Source organism: Galeopterus variegatus, unplaced genomic scaffold (assembly GCF_000696425.1).
Source record: "Galeopterus variegatus unplaced genomic scaffold, G_variegatus-3.0.2 Scaffold3147, whole genome shotgun sequence".
In the NCBI taxonomy this organism is placed as follows: Eukaryota; Metazoa; Chordata; class Mammalia; order Dermoptera; family Cynocephalidae; genus Galeopterus; species Galeopterus variegatus.
In genome coordinates, this window is record NW_007729258.1 from 18,905 (window position 1) to 43,274 (window position 24,370).

At 41.1% G+C, this 24,370-nt stretch overlaps 1 protein-coding gene across 1 annotated transcript in view; it reads left to right on the forward strand.

The window, feature by feature from the left end:
- LOC103599910 (dynein heavy chain 5, axonemal-like) overlaps positions 1-24,370 on the forward strand; it is a 50,750-nt gene that overhangs the window by 18,835 nt on the left and 7,545 nt on the right. Inside the window, exons 8-15 of the mRNA XM_008584100.1 lie at positions 3,934-4,179; positions 6,662-6,881; positions 8,267-8,472; positions 9,106-9,309; positions 11,166-11,381; positions 13,214-13,426; positions 16,281-16,433; positions 16,849-17,080. Coding sequence (XP_008582322.1) covers positions 3,934-4,179; positions 6,662-6,881; positions 8,267-8,472; positions 9,106-9,309; positions 11,166-11,381; positions 13,214-13,426; positions 16,281-16,433; positions 16,849-17,080 — 1,690 coding nt within the window. The remainder of the gene's footprint in view (positions 1-3,933; positions 4,180-6,661; positions 6,882-8,266; positions 8,473-9,105; positions 9,310-11,165; positions 11,382-13,213; positions 13,427-16,280; positions 16,434-16,848; positions 17,081-24,370) is intronic.

A 24,370-nucleotide genomic window follows, 5' to 3' on the forward strand; every position in this document is an offset into this window, starting at 1 on the left:
CTAACGTGAGCTTGGTGGGGGGGACATGCAAACCACAGCAGATTCCTTTTGTGATTTTTCAACCAGACACCTATTTGGGAAGCATATTAGAAGGTCTACAGTGTAGATCCATTCCATCCCTGTTCCCCACAAGCAGCCTCAGGCTATGCATTGCTTATTCTCTGCATTTTGGCTGAGCATGACTGTCCACACCAGGGGAAGTTCAGCAGCCTAGTTCAAGAATGGCACACTGTCAGAGGGTGTCTCGTGCCACATACACATTTATGTCTCAAAAATACTCAGCAGGTGAGGAGGTTTATTTGTTCATTTTTTTCTCTTACTCAAAGGTTGAGTCTGCTTCATTGAGACAGATATTGGGACAAAAATGGTCTTCAGAGTTGTGTGAAGCATAACCTGTGCAAAGGAGGCACTCGGTTTCTATTCATGCCAACAAGGTGTTAGCTTTCATAGTAGATGAGCAAGGTGTCCAGGAGCCTGGCTGGCCCAGACTTGAATCAGCTCTTACATGGGTCATATTGGACATCCTTCTGTCCGTAGTCAGTGACTTGCTCATTGCTGCTCCATGGTCTCTGCAAATGTGCTCTCTGTGTGGAAAGCTCACTGCTCTGACCCACCCAGCTGTCTTCTTTGTCTTGATAAATCCCACTCATCATCAGGGTAGCAGCTTAAATGCTCCTTTCACAAGGGAGCCTTCTCTGAGATATTCCTGCAAGATTAATTGGTTTTGTACTTTCATATTAGCCTGCAAGCTGTAAATCCTCAAAACTAGTTTATTTGTTATTACTTGCTAAATGTATGTCTCATCCTGGGGAAGGAAAAGCTCCTCAAGGGCAGTGTCATTAGTTTAACAGCTTTGTCTCTAAAACCTGTCATACTGCTTGGGACAGAGAAGGAGGTTATGGACCAACATTTATACGAGGGAAATTACCTGGAATGGAGAGACCCAGTAATGCCTGAAATTATTGTCCTGTTGGCCCAGTAAGATAATGCGGGGTGCTGGATTGAAGTGGAAGTAGAGAAGAAGAAATGCACTCTTTCCAGCACACATATGTGTGGTTGTAAATCCATGCCTACTACTTTGGGGGCTTATCTGGAATTGCTGAGTATCCTTATGTAATATGAGAATGTTTTTGCACCAAATATTTTTTGCATTTGTACATATTTGCACCACAGACTCATTATAACCCTTAGACTTGGAGCCAATTTGAACCATGGCTGTGACCCTCTTTAAGAATGTCCCTTTTCCAGGAGCATGAATTTAATCCTCAGAAATGGCCTTGAGTTATGATTTTCATTATGAGCAAAATAGCCTTCTCTATTTTCTATTCCAGGCATTGGCAAACTAGGGCTCACCAACAAAATTTGGCCCATTGCCTATTTATATACAGTTGGTGAGCTAAGAATGGTTTATATATTTTTTAATGCCTGAAAAAAATCACTGAAAGAGTAATATTTTGTGACATGTGGAAATAATATAACATTCAAATTTCAGTGTCTATAAAGTTTTATTGGAGCACAGCCACGTCATTTGTTTATGTACTGTGGCTACTTTTTTCCCCCCTACAATGGCAGAGTTAAGTAGTTGCAATGGAGACCATTTGGCCAGCAAAGCCTATAATATTTGCCATCTGGCCCTTGATGTATGCTAGCATGTTAGTACATGGCTTGAATGGTGATATCCATGTTGGATCAATGCTGAGTTGTATGGCAGAACTGGCCATTTTGCGCTTCTTACAACCCTGGAGTAGAGAGCATTTGAATCTTCATAAGGTGCACTGTAGAGATGCTGCAGTGATGGTAGGTACCCATGGTTGAGAAGTGACTGCAACTGTGGAATGCCTAAGTGTCCAGCCTTTGAAGTCCTTCCTGATCTCAAAGCTCACTGCATTGGTGACTGCTTTGGAATGTGTACATAGAGCAAACTTTTGGGGAAGTCAAAGAACATGTCAAGCAAACTCCTAAAACACCTCTCAGAAGGCTGCAGAAAAATGTGTGGTCATTTACACTTTGGTGACAGGTTTTGATGCTAGATCTGGCCAACCTAGAAAAAATAAATGGCCTCTTGTGCCCCAAATTTAACTGGTCTGAACTCTACTTCCTCAGAATTTCTCCCAACCACTGAAACTAGTAGATGAGAGGAAGGTTGGGATGGGTGATCATCTCCACAAGTGAGGAGCTTAGGCACTGATTGGCCATTTTGTTGCTGTTGGCCTAGCCCTGCCAGTGAGGGCCCTGAATGCTACTGCTTGGATCATTGGGGAGCCAGGAGGGGTGCCTTTCCCCAAAGTCATCAAGAGATAGTTGCCAAGGCAGGAAAACCTGTGCACTCTACCAAATTGGCATTGATGTGGTGGACTGGACATTATGGGGAAGGATTACAGCTTGAAAAAAGGAGGCGGATCCACAGCAAAATGAGCTGACTCTTTCTGAATTAGCTGCTGCTGGTTGAGGGAATGGGGACATGCATCTTTTTGTTTTTTGCACTCTCATGGGGAAGATGGATATTTCATGGCAGACTGCCTTTAAAAGAGACGCTTTGCCCTGTCATGTGCATAATAATGCTTCTTTGGGAAGTGTCTAGAAAGGAGGAGTCAGGAAGTAGAGCCACTCTGGTCATTCAACAGTCTAGACTCAGTTGGCACCCATTTCTTCTCTCAGTGAGATACGAGAAGGTAAGAAGCCAGGAGACTCTCTGCTGTAGCTGCTACCCTCCCACTCTAACCTGCAAAGAGGATGAACATGGGCTGGGAACATCAAACCAATTTGTAACCTCAGAGACTTGGTGTACGACAACCATTTCAAGGATGAATAGAGCATAGCAACGTACTCAAGATGAGGAAAAAGGCTGCATTATTGGCTGAAATCAAACTCTGGAAGCTTTTAAGCCAAAGATAAGGGGTTAGCCAGCTCCACCTACCTTTTGGTCCAAGTCTATCTGAAACCTTTCTTATTCAAAGAAAGCTCCACCTGAAGCCTTTTTGCGTTTCTCTAGGAATCTAAGTGCGGAGGCTCACCTGCTTGGCCCTTGAGAGTGCTGTGGTTCATGTTGCAGTCACAGCGAGGCTCTGCTTGTTACATGAGAACGACCAATTTGGGGAGTCCCACTGGGGAGAGAAGCTTGGGTTTTACCCACTTGAGGTGGTGGAAGACATCGGAATAGGAGGAAAATTTTCTTTGAGTGAATTTAATTATTGATGGGGAAGAAAATATAGAATAAGGTTTATACTCACAATGCTACTTGTTAAAAAATACATGACCCTTTTACCTTGTTTGAAAAGACATAGACTATGTTGTTACCAGAATTTTTTTATGGTTGAAAATAAAGTTGATAGAGTCTTTGATTTCGTGAGCGTAGATTTTATTCAAACAAAATTAATAGTAAAGGAGATGAGCCAAAAATGAAAAGGGATGATAACAATAATGAAAAGAAAGATGATGAATTAAATCTTTAAAAATATATTAATTCATTCAATAAGTACTCAATTAATTTCATTCAGCAAGTAGTCATTCAATAATGATCCATTTGATAAGTACCCATTAAATCCCAGGCGCTGTGCTGCTTACTTGATTATTGAAAGGCATATTTATTTGCCTTAGAGCATCCTAAATAATAGAGTGTTCTAATATTTTTATAATTTATGTGTAGCAAAAAGCAGCCAGTGTATTGAAGTGGGTTCCAGACCAGGAGTCATCCAGTTTGGGTTCTGGTCTTATAACTGCATGATTTTGTGTTTGGCAAGTAACACAGCCTCCCTGCCTATAGAATGGGGATATAAACAAAGAAAGAAAGAAAAAGTCTCTGTTCTATTTCCCTGGCAGAGTTAGTGTGGACATCATGAGATAATCCATAAAAATGAATTTTGGAAACCACACTGCATTATATACATGAAGGATTTGGACCTATTTTTGTTGACTTGTGTGCTGTTTTGTCAGGCCCGCAAGTACATCATGGACTCTATGGGAGAAAACTATGCAGAAGGGGTTATTCTGGACTTGGAAAAGACATGGGAGGAATCTGATCCACGGACACCACTCATCTGCCTCCTGTCTATGGGTTCAGACCCCACAGATTCCATCATCGCCTTGGGGAAGAGATTAAAAATAGAAACCCGTTTTGTGTCCATGGGCCAGGGCCAGGAGGTCCATGCTCGGAAGCTCCTGCAGCAGACCATGGCAAACGTAAGTTCAAATGTCTGCTTTCATGTTCTGCTGTTGATGTTACAGGTTATGGAGTAGCAATACAGAAAAAAAAATCACGGATTAATTAAGAGCTTAAATTTATGTGCTGCGTGCTGTTTACTAAACCGGGAAAGGTATAACGTCTATTAGAAAACTTTCATGGAGGAACAAATATAAATTCAAAACATTTTGTGCTGAGACTTGATGTATCAGTTTGCACAATGTAGATATTATTGTACTTAGATTGAACAAAACACTTATATTAACAGGACATCTGTTTAATTTGAATTTGAAATAAATAATCATGTAACTAATAACTATAGTTTTGGGCAAGTACACTTTTAACAATTGAAATAATTTTTAACCTTCAGTTTATCTATGCTTCCTGTTTAGTAGTTTAATTTCAAGTAAGTTAAAAATCTTTATTGTTATTAGCATGCTTATAACTTTTAAAACAACTGTGTTTAAAACTTTTTGTAAAAGAAGCTTATATTAAAAGTTTTGAAGCAATATGGCAGAATAAGCCAACTACCCAAGAAAAGCAGAATGGATGGTCTACTCAGTAGGAAGAAAACAGCATTAGTAGAGAATATGACAATCCCAAAGAAACAGCATTGGCTAAGAAATTATGTTTGTGAAAATGGAACATAAATTTCTCATGTAAGAAGCTTAGATCAGTATTCATCTCTATGCTGGACAAAAGAGAACTGAAGCCTTTTTATTGTTGTTATATTTTATGTTAATTTCTTTTTTTTCTTTTAATTGATTATACATATTCATGGAGCACAGAGCTGACTGTCAGTACCTGTGCCCAAGATGTGATGATCAGATCAAACTATCAGCATGCCCACCACCACAAGTCACAATTATTCCCTGTGTTGCCCCCCTCAGCTTCTCCCAACTTCCTTCCCACCAAGCAACCCTAGGTCTTTTGTATCCCTCTGCACCACTGTGGTCTTTCTTTCCTTCCTTCTTTCTCTCTTAGCTCCCACTTATGAGTGAGGACATGTTGTGTTTTTTCCTCTCTGGCTTACTTATTTTGCTTAACATATTTCTCCATGTTACTATGTGTGGCAGAATTTTGTTCTTTTTTTTATGACCAAATAGTATTTCATTGTGTAGATATACCACATTTTCCTTATCCACTCATGTGGTGATGCACATTTAGGTTGGTTCTAACTCTTGGCTCTTGTAAATAGAGCTGCAATAAACATGGGAGTGCAGGTGTCCCTTTGACATGATGATTTTCATTCCTCTGGGTGTATACCCAGAAGTGGGATTGCTGGATCATATGGAAGATCTATCTGTAGTTGTTTGAGAAACCTCCATAGTGTTTTCCATAGTGGTTGTTTCAATTAACAATCATTACTTGGAAATGTTGGTATCTCTTTTTATGTTTTACTTTCATTATTTTCATAACTGCTATGATAACATTGTTACTACAGTTGGTATGCTATTATACTGTGTGTGATATTGTGAAAATATATATTTGGTCTTCATCCATGTCTCCTGACATATAACTCCTAAAATCCTCAAAATCTCCAAAGTACTGTCTTCTCATATGCTAACAAGTGACTGATGGCTGGTGGCCCCTAGGTAGCATCAGAATGGACGCTGGTCAGAGGAAAGACCAAATTCTAGTCTCACCTGCCAACCTCCAGGGAGGAGACAGGAGCTGAAGATTAAGCTAATCATTAGTGACCAATGATTTAATCAATTATGCCGATGTAATGAAGCCTCCATAAAAACCCTAGAGGACTGGGTTCGGAGAACTTCCAGATAGCTGACCACGTGGAGGCTCCTGGCATGCCTGGCAAGGACATGGAAACTCCATGCTCCTTCTCCATACTTCATCCTATACATATTTTCTTCTTTATCACTTGTAATATCCTTTATAATAAGTCAGTAAATGTAAGTTCGTCTTTCCCTGAGTTCTGTGAGTCACTCTAGCAAAACTAATTGAACACAGGAAGGGGTTGTGGGAACCCTAATTTGTAGCTGATTGGTCAGAAGTTTCAGAGGCCTGGGTTTGCAACTGGTATCTGAAGTGGGGGGTAGTCTTGGGGACTGAGCCCCACTGTGAGATTGATGCTGTCTCCAGGTAGATAGTGTCAGAATGGAATTGGAGGACACCCAGCTGGTGTCTGCTGGAGAATCGCTGGCTTGCTTGATAGTGGGAGAAATCCCCATACATTTGGCCACAGAAGTAGGTCTTCTGTACTGATGATTGTTCTATGAGAATAGAGGAAAGATGGTGTGTTTTTCCCACTCACTCACTGTGGGACAAATGCATGGAACAAGAAAAAACATAGTTTATCTCAATTAAACATTATTGTATGCTTAGATTTGACCTAGATTAATTTAAAGTGATTAGTGTGCTTTTACAGTAATTTTAAGTAGTTAATTTCTAAAGAACATAGTAATTTAAATCTCTGGGTGAAACACAAAATAACCTAACTTCCATTTACTGTTGTTGACTTAGGGAGGTTGGGCACTTCTGCAGAACTGCCATCTGGGACTAGACTTCATGGAAGAGCTGATGGACATAATTACAGAAACTGAGGTTGTACATGATGCCTTCCGCCTGTGGATGACCACCGAGGTTCATAAGCAATTTCCCATTACACTCCTTCAGATGTCCATTAAATTTACCAATGAGCCCCCACAGGGCCTCCGGGCAGGACTGAAAAGAATGTATGGAGGTGAGTCAAGGAATACTTCTCAGTCTATGGGAATTTTTTGTACTTAAATTGTTTTCTTAAATAAATTATAAAAGCAGAATTAGCTAGGACACGGTTATAGCAAGTAGTACTATTATTTAACCTAATGGGGAGGTCATAGTCCCCTTTTGCCGCACTCTGTGTGGAATACCCTCTGGCAGTGTTAGGGAATCAGAGCTCATGATTACCCACATTCTGTTTTTCTATTTTTCCAATATTGCTCTACTGAAGCCTATACTATTCTTCAGCTAGACACCTGTCTTTTCATGTTAACATCAAACATGGTCGATTGTGTCATTTATGGTCTTATGTGTCACTTACGCTCCATTCCTGTAGTAGCCTCTTCTAAGAGGAGACAGTCTGAGTTAAAACCATTTTATTAGGGCCGTATGCCAGAATGTTAGTTAAAAGTCAAACACTAGCAACACAAACAGACCAAAATGCCCCTCCAGGCACGACTGGAACTGCCATTGTACTCTTTGCCTTTGGTTCCACTGCTTCATAGCTTCAAGGCTGGGACTTGTGGTCAGGAAAAGAGTGTGGAACTTGGAGTCAGAAATCCTGATTCTGGTCTTTCCTCTTGAGAAATGCTGTTTTCTTGGGTGCTAGTCACTCAAACAACCTGAGTTTCCATTTTCTCACATGTAAGATAGGGACAATAAAAATCTATTCAGGAGGATTGGAATCAAGTGTAACTAAAATAGTGTATTTAATAGTAAAAAATATAATATATTTCAATTTTGGGGGAATTGCTAATAATGCTCAAATTTCTGCCAATCAACAAGGTAATATGGGTATAAAATAGAGGTGGAAGGATAATGGCAGTTAAACAAATCAAATAATATAATTACATATGCAATATAATACATAAATATGTAATAATAATTATTATTATTTGGGGAATGCATTTGTGTTGCAATGGGCTTCTATATACACTATTTTAATTAATGTTAAATTCATTAAAATATGTACCCCAAATAACAACAACAACAACAACAACAATAATAATAATAATGTAATTATTGTTAGTAGTAGAAGTTATAGTCATAGTAGCAGTATTTATTTTAATTGCTATTAGCCTTCTGTCTCTATTGTATCCCCAAATTTTCTTGCTAGATTGGCAGGAATTTGATACACGTTAGCAGGCTCCCCACTGCCCCCCAATCTCTTTGAAGATTTTTCAGAGAGAAATGGCTTCTGGACACCCAAAAGTTAGATTATAATTTTCATATGAATGTAATAAAAATAATTCAAAATAAGTGAAGTTTAATATCAGAAATTTACAAAAATAATTCATTTCTTATAAAAGCAGTAGAAAATAAAGACGTGAGAGATGGTACATTATTTCACCTGACTACCCCCAACAGGAGTGAGCCAAGACCTGCTGGATGTGGGCGCCGGGGCCCAGTGGAAGCCCATGCTCTACGCCGTGGCTTTCCTGCATTCCACGGTCCAGGAGAGGCGCAAGTTTGGTCCCCTGGGGTGGAATATCCCCTATGAATTTAATCAAGCAGACTTTAATGCCACTGTGCAGTTCATCCAGAACCACTTAGATGACATGGACATCAAAAAGGTACTGCCGTGCATGCTGCCTCGTGCCCTGCTGATTGTAGGCTCAGGCTGTAAGCCCACGTGACCCCCCCCCACCCCAGCTTCAGGGAAAATTATGTAGGAGCGAGGATTTGTTGTGCTGGAAAAGTCATCTTTAAGTCCTAGCAGCAACTAGGGTCACACTTGCCTCTTGATTTCAGGAAAACAATGGACAAATTTTGATTATCATTTTAATTCTCAAAGGCAAGTTGACATTCCATGTAAGTAAGACAAAATGAAAGGGGCCTGTCGTGGGGAAAATGGGTGGAGAAACTTGGCTTTTAAAATCTTAAAAAGTGAAAATGAGAGTCTAGATTATGTTTGAAGTGTGTGCTTTTTAAGGAGCTGGCTCAGTATTTCCAAAAAGTCAACAGTTTTTCTGTTAAAGGATGAAAACCTATGAATGCATCGACAGAGTCTATTGAAATCATGAACAAGCTTTGAGTGACTCTACACGTTTGCCTGTTTATTTTTCTTTCCACATTTTCTCTTCCCATTACTGATGACTGACTGATGAGTGACATTGATGACAGTGAATACATGCATGTTGCTTGGCAGAGAAAACAGGGATGGGACGGTAGTCAGTTCTACGTAATAATTCTCTAAATCTTCCCAGGGCGTCTCCTGGACCACGGTCCGCTACATGATAGGAGAGATTCAGTATGGAGGTCGGGTCACTGATGACTATGATAAGAGATTGCTGAACACATTTGCTAACGTTTGGTTCAGTGAAAATATGTTTGGGCCAGATTTCAGCTTTTACCAAGGATACCATATTCCAAAATGCAGCACAGTGGATAACTACCTGCAATATATCCAGGTTTGTCAACTTCAGAATTTTATGTATTGAGCAAATGTCTGCAGCCATTTGACCTTTTTAATATTTATTTACATTGTACATAGAGCTTTTAAAGTAAATTTTAATGGTGAGATGTACTAAAAATTCTCTTTTAGATGTTTTCTTTATATTTTGATATTCACCTGATGATTAAAATGTTTATATCTGTCCTGAGTGTGTTTTGTGTGAATCTCTCCCCCACCCCTGCTTTTAATGCCTCAGTAAGGAATTTTCTTTGGGAAGCTGATAGATTGGCAGATTTAGAACTAGAGACCTACACACATCACCTGGAGCTCTCTGCCCTTGAGACTTCAGCTACCACAATGGTAGGGCAAGGGCAGCCTCTGGACTCAATTTGTTCTAGTTTTCAATCCACTTGGCGATATCTCTTCCTTCATCCTGGCCTAATGAACAGCATATGGGTATTGTCTAGGAGCCTGCTTTGAACAAGAGCTTCCTCTAGGACAGGAGTTCTCAGTATCAGCACTATTGACATTTAGGGCTGGATAATCCTCTGTTGTGGGAACTTGATTTGTAGGATGTGATTTGTGGGATGTCCAACAGCATCTCTGGCCTCTGCCCACTAGATGCCTGTAGCATCCCCCTATGCAGTTGTGAGAGCCCAAAATGTCTCCAGACATTGCCACATGTCCCCTGAGGGAGGAACAGAGAATTGTTTCTGGTTGAGAAGCACTTCTCTAAGAAGAAATAAGGTAGATTTTTATAGGAAATTTGGGAATATGTAGGGGAAAAAAATCTGATTTCCCAAGTAACTGCATTTTCTTTCTTTATACCTTGAATTCATCAGATCATTATTTAACCATCTGTTTGGCCTCTATCTAAGATTTATCTTAGAGTGAACAAACTAAAGCACAACAGCTCCAAAGGGCTAAATTTATCAATATATTTACAGGGTTTTTTGATATATAAATGTAATGAATTTATCATGTATCACCACCTCTACACTTTTATTAATTCAAATCAACAAATATATTTGCCTTCCTGTACTGTAGTGTCCTTAAATCATCAGCACTGAATGGCAAAAGTGCCCGTGAAGGTATAAATTTAGGGATACCGTCACATATATATTTTTTATACATAACCCATTTGACAATGAATTTGAGGTAGCTCATAAGAAGACATTATGCAGAAACAGATTAAAATAAGGGCAAAGAACAGAGAGAAAAATACGAGTAAGGCAATAATAAGGTTAAGATTCATATACGGAAATACACGTCCAGTTGTAGGTCAATTTTCTTTTTCCAAACGGCTGAGGGAGTTTTGCCTGCTCGTTCTGCTCTGCTGTCTCTTGCTCTCCCTGTGTCACTGTCTCTTTTTCTCTCTGACTGTTGCTCGGTCAGTATTTCTTTTCCTAGTCTCTGTCATTCTCCTTGGGAGAACTCAGCTCCCACCTGTGACCTTATCTAGGCCATGATTGCTAAAACTGTCATTTCCTGGTATCTCATAAACCTAATAACCCTTAGTTACACAGCATTTATTTAAATAACTGGTTTGAATTAGATTAGATGATCAGAAAAGAAAATACCAACCCACAGCTCCTTTCTAATTTACATCCCCTGTTAAATAAGACATTATCTCTTTGATTGAATTTTGCTCTAGGTGCAGACCTTAAAGAACCATGAGCCCATTTTATGTTTCTCAGTGTTATTTTGTTTTCAAAGCAACTTTTGTTTCTTTTCTGGAGAACTTACTGAGGCTTGCAGTATGACACTAACAAGATGTATCATGTAAATGCTTATTCTAGATTTCATAGGACAGTTCAATTTACCTGGTTTGTATGTTGGCTGTCTGTGCTTATCTGGGGTGTTGCTGTTTAGGGCTTGCCCGCCTACGACAGCCCCGAGGTGTTTGGGCTACACCCCAATGCCGACATCACCTACCAGAGCAAGCTGGCCAAGGACGTGCTGGACACCATCCTGGGGATCCAACCCAAGGACAGCTCTGGCGGAGGGGATGAGACCCGTGAGGCAGTGGTGGCCCGGCTGGCCGATGATATGCTGGAGAAGCTGCCCCCGGACTACTGCCCGTTTGAAGTGAGTTTTGCAATCCTGGCACAGTGACAGCTGCCAGTCCGCCTGTCTGGGAGTGAGGAAGAAGGAAGAAGGACAAAAATAATTTTTCTGAAATTTTAAACAATTATTTAAAAAAATGAGCTTTCTAAAGTACCAGAAAAAGAATCCATGCATCTATGAAATTAGTCACTTCAGAGTATAAACAATTAAGGAATGTTGATATTTGTTCTTAAATTACAAGCATGCACTGATGGTTTAGAGTGGCTTTTTTTAGATACTTTATATTGTCAGATACTTTATAATGTCATTTGTTTAAAGGAAAGCAATGCATGCTTAGAATAAAGCACCTAATATTACATATATATATATATGTATATTATGCAGTTTAATGCACGCCTTAAAATTCAGTCCTTAATTTCAGTGAGTCTCCATTTATATCATTACCTCTCTTCAACTTCCTATCACAATAGTTTTTTTTTTTTTTTTTTGTCTTTTGTCTTTTTTCCATGTCCGGCAACGGATCGCAACCCTCAGTGTTGCCCCCGTACCGGACCGGGGACCGGCAACGGGATCGCAAACCTTGGTGTTGCTCCCGCGCCTCGCTCAGCCAGTGAGCGGGAACCGGTCTGTATGTGGGATCCGAACCCTTGGGCGGGAGCGCCGCCGTGCTTCCCAAGCGGCGCACTATCCAGTGCGCCACCGGGCCGGCCCACAATAGTTTTAAAAATTGACATTTTTTTAGGATGTAAGTAGCCTCTAAGCAACTTTATGATTACAAAAGTTAATTTTTAGACATTTTAATGAATACTGTTAAAAGATTTACCCTGATAATGTTTTTAAATATCTTTGATTAAACCAAAAATAAATGGCTTACTTTCCATGTAGTCTTAAGAGATGACCTGGACAGCCCCTGTGACACTTTGGCACAGAGCCACCATGTTTCTTGGTATTTTGTCCCTTTTCACCTGGTTTTCAAAATGAGTCCTGCAGCATTTTGGGTCTTTACCATCCTAGTGTCTTCTACTAAGCAGGCAATTTTGGCTGCTAGTACTATAGACTGGACTCAAGGATCTATTGTCAAGGGAATAATATCTATGGAAGAATCTCTGGTCACTTGCTTGCAGAAAATCAATAATTTGACCAGATTTCATAAGCACTATTCATTATAGAATCAGGAAAGAGGTCATTTACATCTGACAGGGGTTAAAATATTTACGAAGCAATAAAAATATCTAAAAATAGAATAATAATTGCATAAGCAAATGGTAAGGAGCAGGATTTAGAAGGTAGACTCTCTCCTTTTGCTGACTTTGTCAGTGCTACTTTAGAATAAAGCAACTCAGCCTGGCACAATATCTGATACATGGAAGAATCTCAATAAATGTATGTTGGGTGGAAATGGATGGATGGATGGATGCTTTGATGGGAAAAAAAAGAAAGCTTTTAGAAGAGAAGCCTAGTTTTTTGAGACAGCCATCAGAATGGTTGTATGTGTGTGCATGTCTGCTTGTGTGAGTCCATGTGTGTGTTTGGAAGAGGTCAGATTGGCAGTAAGTTGCTATTTCTTAATAAGTACATTTGCTGTGTGGAAGACTGCGTGGTTGTTGTTGTACACTTTACATTCTCTGAATTAATGGTTGCCTGTTGTTTTCCCCATGTGTGAGAATTCAGGCTGGTCATCTAACAGATGTTTCCTTTCTTATTTCTTCTACCACTGGGGGAAAAAAATAAAAGCTTATAACTTATGGAATTGTAAAAATGTGGGCCTATTCAGAAGCCCCGGGGCACCAGCTCCATAGAACCATTAGTAGCTGTCTAATTTTTCACTCATGCTTTGAATGTCTCTATGGCAGGTGAAAGAGAGGCTGCAGATGATGGGGCCCTTCCAGCCTATGAACATTTTCCTCCGGCAGGAGGTAGACAGAATGCAAAGGGTACTCAGCCTTGTCCGTAGCACCCTGACCGAACTAAAACTTGCTATTGATGGTACCATTATAATGAGTGAAAATCTACGAGATGCATTGGATTGCATGTTCAATGCCAGAATCCCTGCTTGGTGGAAAAAAGTATGTATGAGCCTACTCGTACTCTGCCTAATCACTTGTTGCTGTGAATAGCTGTAACTGGAAAGTGGAAAACATCTAAGAATAATTTACTTAAAATGGTTCTATTGCTTAGGGACGAATTCCCAGGTAGTCCTATATTTTTACATTGTAGGTAGGAAGGGAAATTATGTAGCATATTCCATGTATCAGGTTCTCTACAAGGCAACTTACATGCATTATTTCATTTAAATTTTGCATTTCATTGTCCTCATTTTACAGATGAGGGTGTGAGAGGTTAAGTATTTTCCCAGATCACACACCTAAGAAATCCAAGAATAAGAATCTAAACCCAAGCTCTTGGAGTATAAAATTCATGATGTTAATTTTATAGAAGGAATTGTACTGTCTTCACTACCACCACTACCATCATCACCACCACCATCATCACCACCACCATCACCACCACCACCACCACCACCACCACCACCACCACCACCACCACCACCACCACCATCACCACCACCATCACCACCACCATCACCACCACCATCACCACCACTACTATTATCACCATCACCGCCATCACCACCATCATCATTATCACCATCACCACCATCATCAACACCACCACCATCACCACCACCACAATTGCCACCATCACCACCACCACCATCAATCGCCACCATCACTACCATCACCACCACCACCACTATCATTACCATCACCACCACCACTATCATTACCACCACCACCACTATCATTACCACCACCACCACCATCATCACCATCATCACCATCACTACCACCATCACCATCACCACCATTAGTACCATCACCACCATCATCACCATCACCATCACCACCATCACTACCATCATCACCACCACCACCATCACCACGACCACCATCATTGTTGTCATCCTCATGATTATTAGGGGATTGAGTGGAAAAGTAAGCCAAGAGCCAAATTTCTTGATGAATAAGTAGGAGTGAACAGTAGGTGACAGAAACAAGAAGGGATAAGATTGGGGTGTCTGGATGGCTGGAGGCTTAAAGGAAGAGAATGATGAGAAATGATGACCTGCCAATAACAGCCAGAAATGACAAGGACTTCTGCTCCTCCCCTGCTTCTGAGGGCTCTGGAGCCTGAGGAAAGCAGTAGCCTGAACTCTGAGAAGGCTACAAAGGAAGCAGTCTGTCCTGTCTGGGGAGTGGGGAGCAGACTTCAGTTAAAGGAGGAGGTGGAGGGAAAATCCAGGAAAGAGGGGAAGGATCTAGACTTTTCTGATCATGGCAGCAAAGATGCTGAAGGTACAGTGGACAGGATGGGAGGGCAGGAGGGCTGGAGATTGGGTCAGCTTGGGGGAGGTACAGAGAGGGCAGCATGTAGAGATGAGATTGGGGAATGGGGTGACTGGACACTTGGCCCCCTGATGGCTACTTGGCCAAATGAGAAGGTGAGACATGATGGGATTAGAAGTGACCATCTCTTAGAGAAGACTTGTTCAATCTTCTGAGCCTCAGACATCTCGTCCAGGGCTTCGGCACATTTCCAGGAGTGACCCCTGCATGCAGCAGATAGTAACTGGGGCTCCTTTCTGTTGTGTCCATCTTATTTGATGAAACCACCATTCATCCCTCCAGACACAGAGTTTAGAAGCTCAGAATCTGCTTTGACCAGACCCTTTTATTTTCTTTTCACTTTCAATAAATTCATTTCCAAGGTCAGAGAGTTTTCTGCCTGAATTGTTTCTTCTCATTGCTGACAGCAGAGGGAGAACCTTCCAGATCACCAGCCGTTGCAGGTTCATTCCCCTCTAGACCAGCTCAGCCAGCACCTGGGAGACTCTGGAACAGGAATCTTTACCAGGAGGCACTCCACAGCAAATGCAGCAAACACACATCTCTCTTAGTTAACACACCTATAAAGATAGGATAGAATGAGTTATTTAATTGTTACGTTATGATCTTTTTGTTCAGGTTTTTATTCTATTCATTATCATCTTTGGAATCTCAGTAGCTCTTGACAGATAGGCAAGTTAATTCTTAAGATATTTGAATTCAAGTGGTATGCCTATCCAAGTTTATTACTGCATTTATTCATACATAAAATCTTATAATTACAGTGAAATGTTATAAACTGTGATTTGGGGATACCTACCACTGCTGCTGCTGATAACATTAATGACATATACATGCCAATCGTCGTAATGAAATTTCCACAGGTGAATTCAGGGATAAAGTTAGAGGCAATGAATACAAATGATTTGTGGATAGTAATCTGACTTGGGTTTCCATTTTCTGCTCCTTCGTAAGAGCAAATAAAAGTGCAATCTAAAGCGACATACACTCCAGAAAATAAATGTTGTTTAGCTCATTAGAAATAAGTGGAGAGAGGCTTATATGATTTATTAGCCACAGAATATGTTTTGTGTTGATGATGTGGTAAGTATATTCATGTAAATAGAAATCTTGTTTTACATTGTATCTATTGAAATTGTAACCTAAGGAAATATGCCAAAAGCCTGTTAAATTTAATTCATTCAATAGTTTTGATTCCTTCATAGCAGAATTGGGGATGAACGTATTGGTATGTGGATGTTGGTTCTACTGACATCAGACATCCTGAACAGCTCTGTGAATCGATCTGGTATTCATGTGAGGATTAGCTGGTTCTAACATATCTTAATACCATTAATATCATTAAGGAGAAAGAATAATTTGAAGAGCTTACATGTTAGAATCCAAGGGAAATTCATGACTTAGGGACTATTCCATTGTAAAAATGAAATTGATATTTCGTCATTTTTTTTTCAGTGATCATAGCCAGTTTACATTAAACTTGTATTAAAGTGTTTTAATGTGTGTATTTCAGGTTTCTTGGGTTTCAAGTACGCTGGGTTTCTGGTTTACTGAACTTATAGAAAGAAATTGCCAGTTTACCTCTTGGGTTTTCAACGGGCGACCCCACTGTTTTTGGATGACAGGCTTTTTTAACCCCCAAGGATTTTTAACTGCAATGCGACAGGTAATAGCTCTGATTTGCACCCATTGTATTATTGTGATTTTCCTCTGCAAGGTTTCTTCTTTCGTTACAGTTTTAAAGAGTATAATAAGACAGAGAATGATTGTCTCTGTTTGGTACTAGCAGTTAACATCGCAATGAACATAAATCCAGCCACTTGTTCTCAGGCTGCTAGCTTGAATTTTAAAATATTTATTTGTTATTTTTGTATTTGATTTGATTTTATATTTCTTTTAAAAGTACAAGTGGTTAAATTAGGACGTGGGTATTTTTTATGAGAGACTCTTTTTAATTCTTTAAATACTGTTCTATTACCTTTGAATTAGAGTGACTTGGAGCTAAGCTTTCATCACTGTTATGCTCTTTCTGTTGAGACAAACTTCTAATTGCTCCCTTCATCCTTTGCTGCCTTGGATAGGAAATAACTCGGGCCAACAAAGGCTGGGCTCTGGATAATATGGTGCTTTGCAATGAAGTCACCAAGTGGATGAAGGATGACATTTCAGCCCCTCCCACAGAAGGCGTCTATGTCTATGGCTTATACCTGGAAGGTGCTAGCTGGGACAAGAGGAACATGAAACTCATTGAATCAAAGCCAAAAGTGCTCTTTGAGTTGATGCCTGTCATAAGGATTTATGCAGAAAACAACAGTAAGTTGTCTTATATATTCAGTGAGAGTTGATATTATTGGGTCGAATGACATTATAAACCCAGGATTTCATTATTTTTGTACTCATGTAGTAGGGATTTTACTATTTTATCAACTAGCTTTACATGCACACCTGTGTTTAATGAGTACTTACTGACCCCTATACACTTTTTTGAGTACTGTTGGAGAGGCAATAGTTCTAGATAGTTCTTGCCTATCTAATAAAACAGATAAAATGTGTATGTGTACTCATGAAACTTTAGCTGATAAGAAAGAACTGTTTGGCATAGTTAAGAAGTATGGGGAAAGGAGGGAGAGATGACAGCGGGACGAAGTGGTCAGAAGCTGGGTCGCAGGTGCATCTGGGCTTGGACTGGGCTTTGAACGATGGGTATAATGAGGTGGGGGGAGTGGCGATGGGTTTGCAGGTGGAACTGCAAAGCGCTCACTTGGAAGCCATGGCTCCACCAGCTTGGAAGTTGGAGCCAGGTTCTGAAATCCAGATCGAGTTCATGGGTATTTGGCTTAATCCTATAGCTAATAGTAAAATGGTGGGTTCTTATTTTAGCCTTTGAATGTAATAACACTTTTATGAAGCACACATGTTATTTTACTTGGACAAAATTCTCAAAGCTCTACTCAACAAGTCTAAAAATAACTATTTTCCATTGCTGGCTTGATGTTTTCTGGAGGCTTTTGTGGTTGCACCTGACATCTCTTCAGCAATAACCACCTTTCAGCACACGCGAGAATTCCCTGTTCATTTTAGAAGCGTAAGCTGTAACCTCTAGAGGTAGCTATGATACTGGGTCCTAAGAAGTATGATAGAAGCACAGAAAGATTCTAACAAATAAAGAAATAAAATAACCTCTTTAAAAGACAGCTGGTAGTATCCCCACCTCTTAGATAAGTAACACATTTTGTAGCATGGGTCTGGGAAAAGTGTTTATAAACTATAAGTATTTATATTTTTAAAACAAACATTTGGTGGATACTTAATGTATATATATCAGCCACGACTTTAGATGCTAGGGATGCAAAGATAATTATGAACCATATCCTGCCCACAGGGACTCACAGTCTAGTGAAGGAGACCCATGAGTAAATAAAGAATTAAAATAAAAATTGGTAAATGTTATGATAGAGGTACACTCAGGATGTTCAGGGGGCCTAGAAGGAAAACATAACTATGCCAGGACGGTTAGGGGAGATTGCTTTTGAGGTGTGCTTTGGAAGACAGGAATGAATGTGATAGGAGTTAGAGAAAGATTTTGCTTGGTAGAGGGAGATAGCACTACTCATTTGGTCATTCAGTGACTGTCTCTCTGGCATTGACCATCCACCCAGTACCCCTCTTGTGCTGGGGGTGCAGCAATGAGAAAAGACCAGGCAGCACCCCACGCTCATGGAGTTCAGCCTCAGAGCGGGGACAGCCCTCCAAGAAGCAATACAGTCCGGCCTTCTTACTTGCAGATTCTGTATTTGTGAGTTTGCCTACATGCTAAAATTTCTCTGTAACTCCTAAATCAATACTCATGGTATTCTCAGGGTCATTCAAGGACATGCACAGAGCAGTGAAAAATTTGAGTCCCCCGATGCACACCTGTGCCCAGCTGTGGCAGAACAAGGTGACGTTCTGCCTTCTTGTTTCAGTTCTCACACTGTAAACAAGCATCCTTTCTGTGGTGTATTTAGTGCCACGTTTTCCAAATTTTTGTATGTTTTACTGTTTAAAATCGTCCCCAAGCAGAGTGCTCAAGTGTCATCTGCTGTTTCTGAGCACACGAAGGCTGTGATGTGCTTTCTGGAGACAATGTGTGTGTTGGAGAAACTTCTTTCAGGTCTAAGTTATGGTGCTGCTGGTTTTGAGTTCAATGTTGATGAACCAATAATGTATATTAAAAAGGCATCCTTAAACAGAAACACACATAAAACAAGATTATGTATTGACTGGTTGATGAAAATGTGACCAGAGGCTGGTAGGCAGCTAGCCCTGTATCCCCTTAGGAGCAAGGGCTCGGCATTCCTTTATGGGCGGTAACTACCCTGAATAATGAGTATAATGAGCATGTTGATTTCAGACAGCTCTTGTTTCTCTGAAGAACACACACGTGGTATGTCCTTAAACAGAAACACACATAAAACAAGATTATGTATTGACTGGTTGATGAAAATGTGACCAGAGGCTGGTAGGCAGCTAGCCGTGTATCCCCTTAGGAGCAAGGGCTCGGCATTCCTTTATGGGCGGTAACTACCCTGAATAATAAGTATAATGAGCATGTTGATTTCAGACAGCTCTTGTTTCTCTGAAGAACACACACGTGGTATGCTAGCGTGGCAGTAATTCAGGAGGTCAGTGGGAAGGGAACATTGAACTGCAGTAGGAGGGACAGAAAGGGGCTGTGCTAATATCCAGGTGCAGAGGGCAGATGGGAAGACTTGAGGAGGTGATGGACGTGCCACGTTTGAGGAACAGAAAGAAGGTGTGTGCGGCTGGGGGACAGTGAGGGGTGAGAGAGCGCAGGATGCGTCCAGGGCGAGGTTAGTGAGGGCTTCTGGTGTCATGGGAGACTGGCAGGGGAGGATGAGACTGGCAGGGGAGGGTGAGGCTGGCAAGGGGAGGATGAGGCTGGCCAGGGAGAGAGTACGCAGGATGCGGATGTGATCACATGAGTGTCTGGACCAGATTTTCCTTATGGAAGGTGAATTCACACAGGAGTGTGGATGAAAATAAGAGACGGTCTGAAAGGGAGGGAGCCCTGGAGAAGCTTCCAGAACAACGTATTACGTGATTAAGAGCCAGGCTGCAAAGAGGGTGGAGAGGACCTGAGTGGGGAGGGTGTGAGCCACAGTGAGGAGGTGGAGAAGACCTGGGCATCCTTCAGATGGGATGAGGGAGGGAGAGAATTCAGCACGACATTAAGGTTTCTGCATTCTCCTCTCATCAGCGCGCATGAGTTGTGAATAGGACAAAAGAGATCATCACATGAAAACGCAGGAAAATGAGAGGCAGAGCAGTGGCGTCACTGAGCAGGAGCAGTGGCAGGCAGCCTGTCTTAGTGGCTTCTCCTGGCACTTGTGTTCCCAATGGGGCAGGTGTTGAGGACCGGTACCTGAGGGGAGACAGTAGGGAATTATGAGGTTAAAAATGACTTTACAGGTCTCCCCTTGGGTACCGGTCCCCAACAAGTGGCACTTCACCAGGGACCTGAGTATGGAGAAACTTCTTGGAAACAGGTGAGGGAACTTTCGTGTTTTAGGGTGTGCACCTATTCTGTTTAGGAACAAAGGCATATAGTTAATAGTTAGGAGTAAAAATAATGGGACAAGGCGGGAGCAAGGAGCAGATCTCTTTCTCCAAGTCTTGAAATCTATACAGCCCCGGGGCTGAAAGGCCTCTATTGTTCAGTTAGGAAAATGTTTACATCACATTCAAAAAGTCTGCCCCCGGTTTCCTGAAGAAGGCACAGTCAATATTGAAACTTGGGAACATGTTGGGCGATGGCTCCGGACAGCCCCGGGGCTGAAAGGCCTCTATTGTTCAGTTAGGAAAATGTTTACATCACATTCAAAAAGTCTGCCCCTGGTTTCCTGAAGAAGGCACAGTCAATATTGAAACTTGGGAACATGTTGGGCGATGGCTCCGGGACCATTATCGTGTTGTGTGTCCTTCTAAGGTCCCTCTTGATACTTGTTCTTTATGGAATTTGATCAGAGACTGTTTGCATCCTGGCCACGAGGCTTCTAAAACCCCTGTGGTCTCAACTGTCTCGAAACCTATTGAAGTTTCTGATATACTATTTTCTCCCACTGATGTTATTGAAAAACCTTTGATCGGGGAATGCACGGAAGAGATAGAGGATAAAGAGAAAATAGATAGTGGGGCAGAATCATCTCCTGCTGAGCCATTGCCTCCACCCCCACCTTTGGCCATTGAATCCCCTGATTTTTTGTTGGCTTTGACCGTTTGATGAAGTCCTGCCATCAAAATCATAAATGGTCTTCAAAGGCATCCTCTTTGTCTTCCCATAACCCCGTGGTGCCTCAGACATACCGTATCCTACACTGTGCCCCTCAAAGGTCTCCTTTACAGAGGGACTTCATCCCTGTCCAGAAGTTCATATGCAGACTGTAATAAAGTATGGATTGGATGGAATAAACGATAAAAAACTGGTGCTCCACGAGCTCCTCCTCCCCAGGGCTGTCTTCCTGTGCGAATCAACAGGGACAGCCTTTCGTCAAACGCCCCCAGTGGCTGGAATGTTATGATCCCACTCCCGCCTTGCACCACCCTGCTGGGTTTTCTTCAGATGATGAGAAGGCGGTATGGGACTGGATGCTCCCTTGGGTACCGGTCCTCAGCAGTCAGGTGGCTGCCAGCACTGCCCTCCATGTGAATGTAAGAAGGCTGCTGTCAGAGTTGAAGCAGAAGCTGGTTCCTGCCATGCCAGTGCCCCTTTAGATTTAAGTTTTCGTCACCATTCTGGAAGAACGTAACCTGTGTAACCTGTCAGTTTTATATTTCTGATTAGAGAGGATTGAGGTGGATACAAAGAATTATTTGATTCATGATGGGCTTTCCAATCCTCTAAGCAAACTCAGTGCCACCAGGGCCACCTTGTTTTGCAGAGCTGGGGCAGAGAGAGGAAGAGCAGTGCCCAGGGGTCCTTGCACAGTATAGCTGCCCCCAGCCTTCTTGGGTCCCGGGAAGCCCTTCTCCCCACAGGGCACCCCCTGACTCTGGTTTAATACCTATTCACCTGCGGGTTTTGAGTTTATCTTAGATCCATGACTGCAAATCCATTTCTCTTTGACTAGTGAACACTAGAGGAGGGGGAGAATGTCTTTCAGAAAGATGCCAGATCTGAGTTTTGGATAAGATGATGTGGAAGTGCCCATGATACATCTGGGAGAGTTGTTTGGTGGACCCTCAACAGCACCAGTAGGAACAGCAACAAACATAAAGGAACAAACTCAGTTTTCTTTTTAATTTGTGGTATGTGCCAAGCATTCCCCTAGACTTTTACAGAGATATTCCGTTTTTTCCCCTTATAATGACCCTTGAAGTGTCATTATTCTTATCCATATTTTGTCTTTACTTTAGCAAGAAGATGCCGTGTCTCAGGGAGGTTAAGTGACTGGCATACAGTTAAACAGCTAGTAAGCAGCAGAGCTGGAATTTAAGCCTAGGCTTACCTGACTGGAAATCTGAGCTCCTTCTACCACGCTGGCTCATTCCAAGAGTTTAGATGAGGGATTTAGAAGACAGGCTCAGTCTGGGACATTTGGATGTCAGCAGTGTTTAGGGGAATAACAAAGCTTCCACATGAAGGAGGTCGTTCAGGTAGAAAGTGAAGATGGGGTAGAGCTGGAAGAGAGAACTGACTTTTATTGAGGGTGTTTTACAGGTAGATTTCACACTGTGTCTCATTTAATCTTTATCACAGTTTGCTAGAGAGACTTTATTTCTGCTTTGAGGATAACAAGCTCAGAGAAGTTATGCGAGTTTTTCAAGGAGCTAAGGATAACTCTGGGAGAGAATCAGTGTTGAAAGAAGGAAGGAAGGAAGGAGAGCCTGCAGAAGGGAGCTGAGCATCCAAAGAGGAACAGGAAGGTTGTCAGTACACTGCGTGGCACCTGTGCTGCTCAGTATTTCTTAGCTGAGTCTGCCAGGATAAATGTGCCTGCCTGGGCTTAGGCAAGCTTGCTGCCTGTGGCTTTGTACTTATTGGTTCTTAGGATGGTGTGAAGTCCTGGGTCAGTAATTATTTAATAGAAATAATAATCAAATGTTCTTTTAGCCAAAAATAGTGTTTTAGAAATTTTGCTTTATTGTATCATTGCATGTAGTTAACATGTTGTAAAAATGTTTCCCTTATAAAATGAAAGAAAAATCTTTTTCATATTGAGTTAGGTGTCACTTTTTCTTTTCTTGTGACTAAACTATAAAAATCCATGGCAGCTTGACATTGAACATCTCAGCATGGTAATAATAAAGTAATAATTTTGATAATATAGGCAATTCTTTATTATTTATGAACAGGGTTTTATAGCGGAACTTTACTCACCCTGCTGGGCATTAGTCAGTGGTAATGCTCATTAGCAGCAGGCAAGGGAGAAAATAAAATAAGCGAAGGAAAAAGAGACTAATTTCAGTGTATTAAAAAGAAAAACTTTAGTTCTGTATTCTTTTTTTAGTTTCAGTAGAAGTTGGTGGGAACTTGTTTTGCCAAGTAGTTTGTTGTTAAAGAGGTGTTTCTTTAGTGATGGAAAAGGAATATCCCTATTACTCTTTTCATGCTATGAATTCAATTTTCATTTAATTTTGATAATTGAATAGGACTCTAATTGAGATAAAGAGGTGTAGCATCATTAATTACCATAGGACAGTCTAAGTACAGCATTTTAAAATTAGAGTTCTTATAGTTAATAGTTTTTACATTAATATGAAGGGTAATTTCTCAGTCGAAATAATTCATCATTGAAATTTAGATATAGGACCAGTTTGTTTTCAAAAAGAAGACTAGATATTTATTTTAATTCTAAAAATTGAATGATATACCCTATTTTTTTAAAAAAATCATGTTTATTGCTAGGAAATCATCGAAAAGTCACCCACATAGTGCTGAATTTAGCAAGAGAGTAAAACCGCACACACAAACTCTCGATCCTCTTTTCTCAAAGGAAGCTAAAGAGAGGAAGATATAGGAAAATGATGTCTCTTTACAGACTTACTATACAGACAGAATGATGCTTCTAAATGAACTTCAGAGCTTCAGTAACTTCAGTAGCTGATGTGATGGGAAAACAGTGATTAGAACATTTATTGGAGGGGGGGTGAGATAAGATTTATATGTACCTGTGGTTGCTAAGTAGGGTATGAGAGGGTTCTCAAGGCCTCTGAAGCCAATGGGGTTATTTCCTACTAGGGAAAAAAAAAAATCTAAGAATGCCCTGTGATCCCCTCTGATACAAGACTGTGCAGATATAGGGCTGGAGTGGGGAGAGCCACATGCGGTAACTGGAAGGTGGAGACTTCCTGCCTCCTGAGCCCCACAGTGTATCATCCACTTTCATATTATGAACCTGGAATGCTGTCAAGGTCGTGGGGAATGTGAGTCATGAATCTGTGGAATTTGTTTTAGTGAAAAGGTAAGTGTTTAGCATACGCATATGTGTGCTGGTGTGTGTGTGGAGAGAGAGAGAGAGAGAGAGAGAGAGAGAAGGAGAGAAAGAAAGAAAAATAGCAAAGAACATGTCTTAGGTATCTACCACATTCCAGGCATTATGT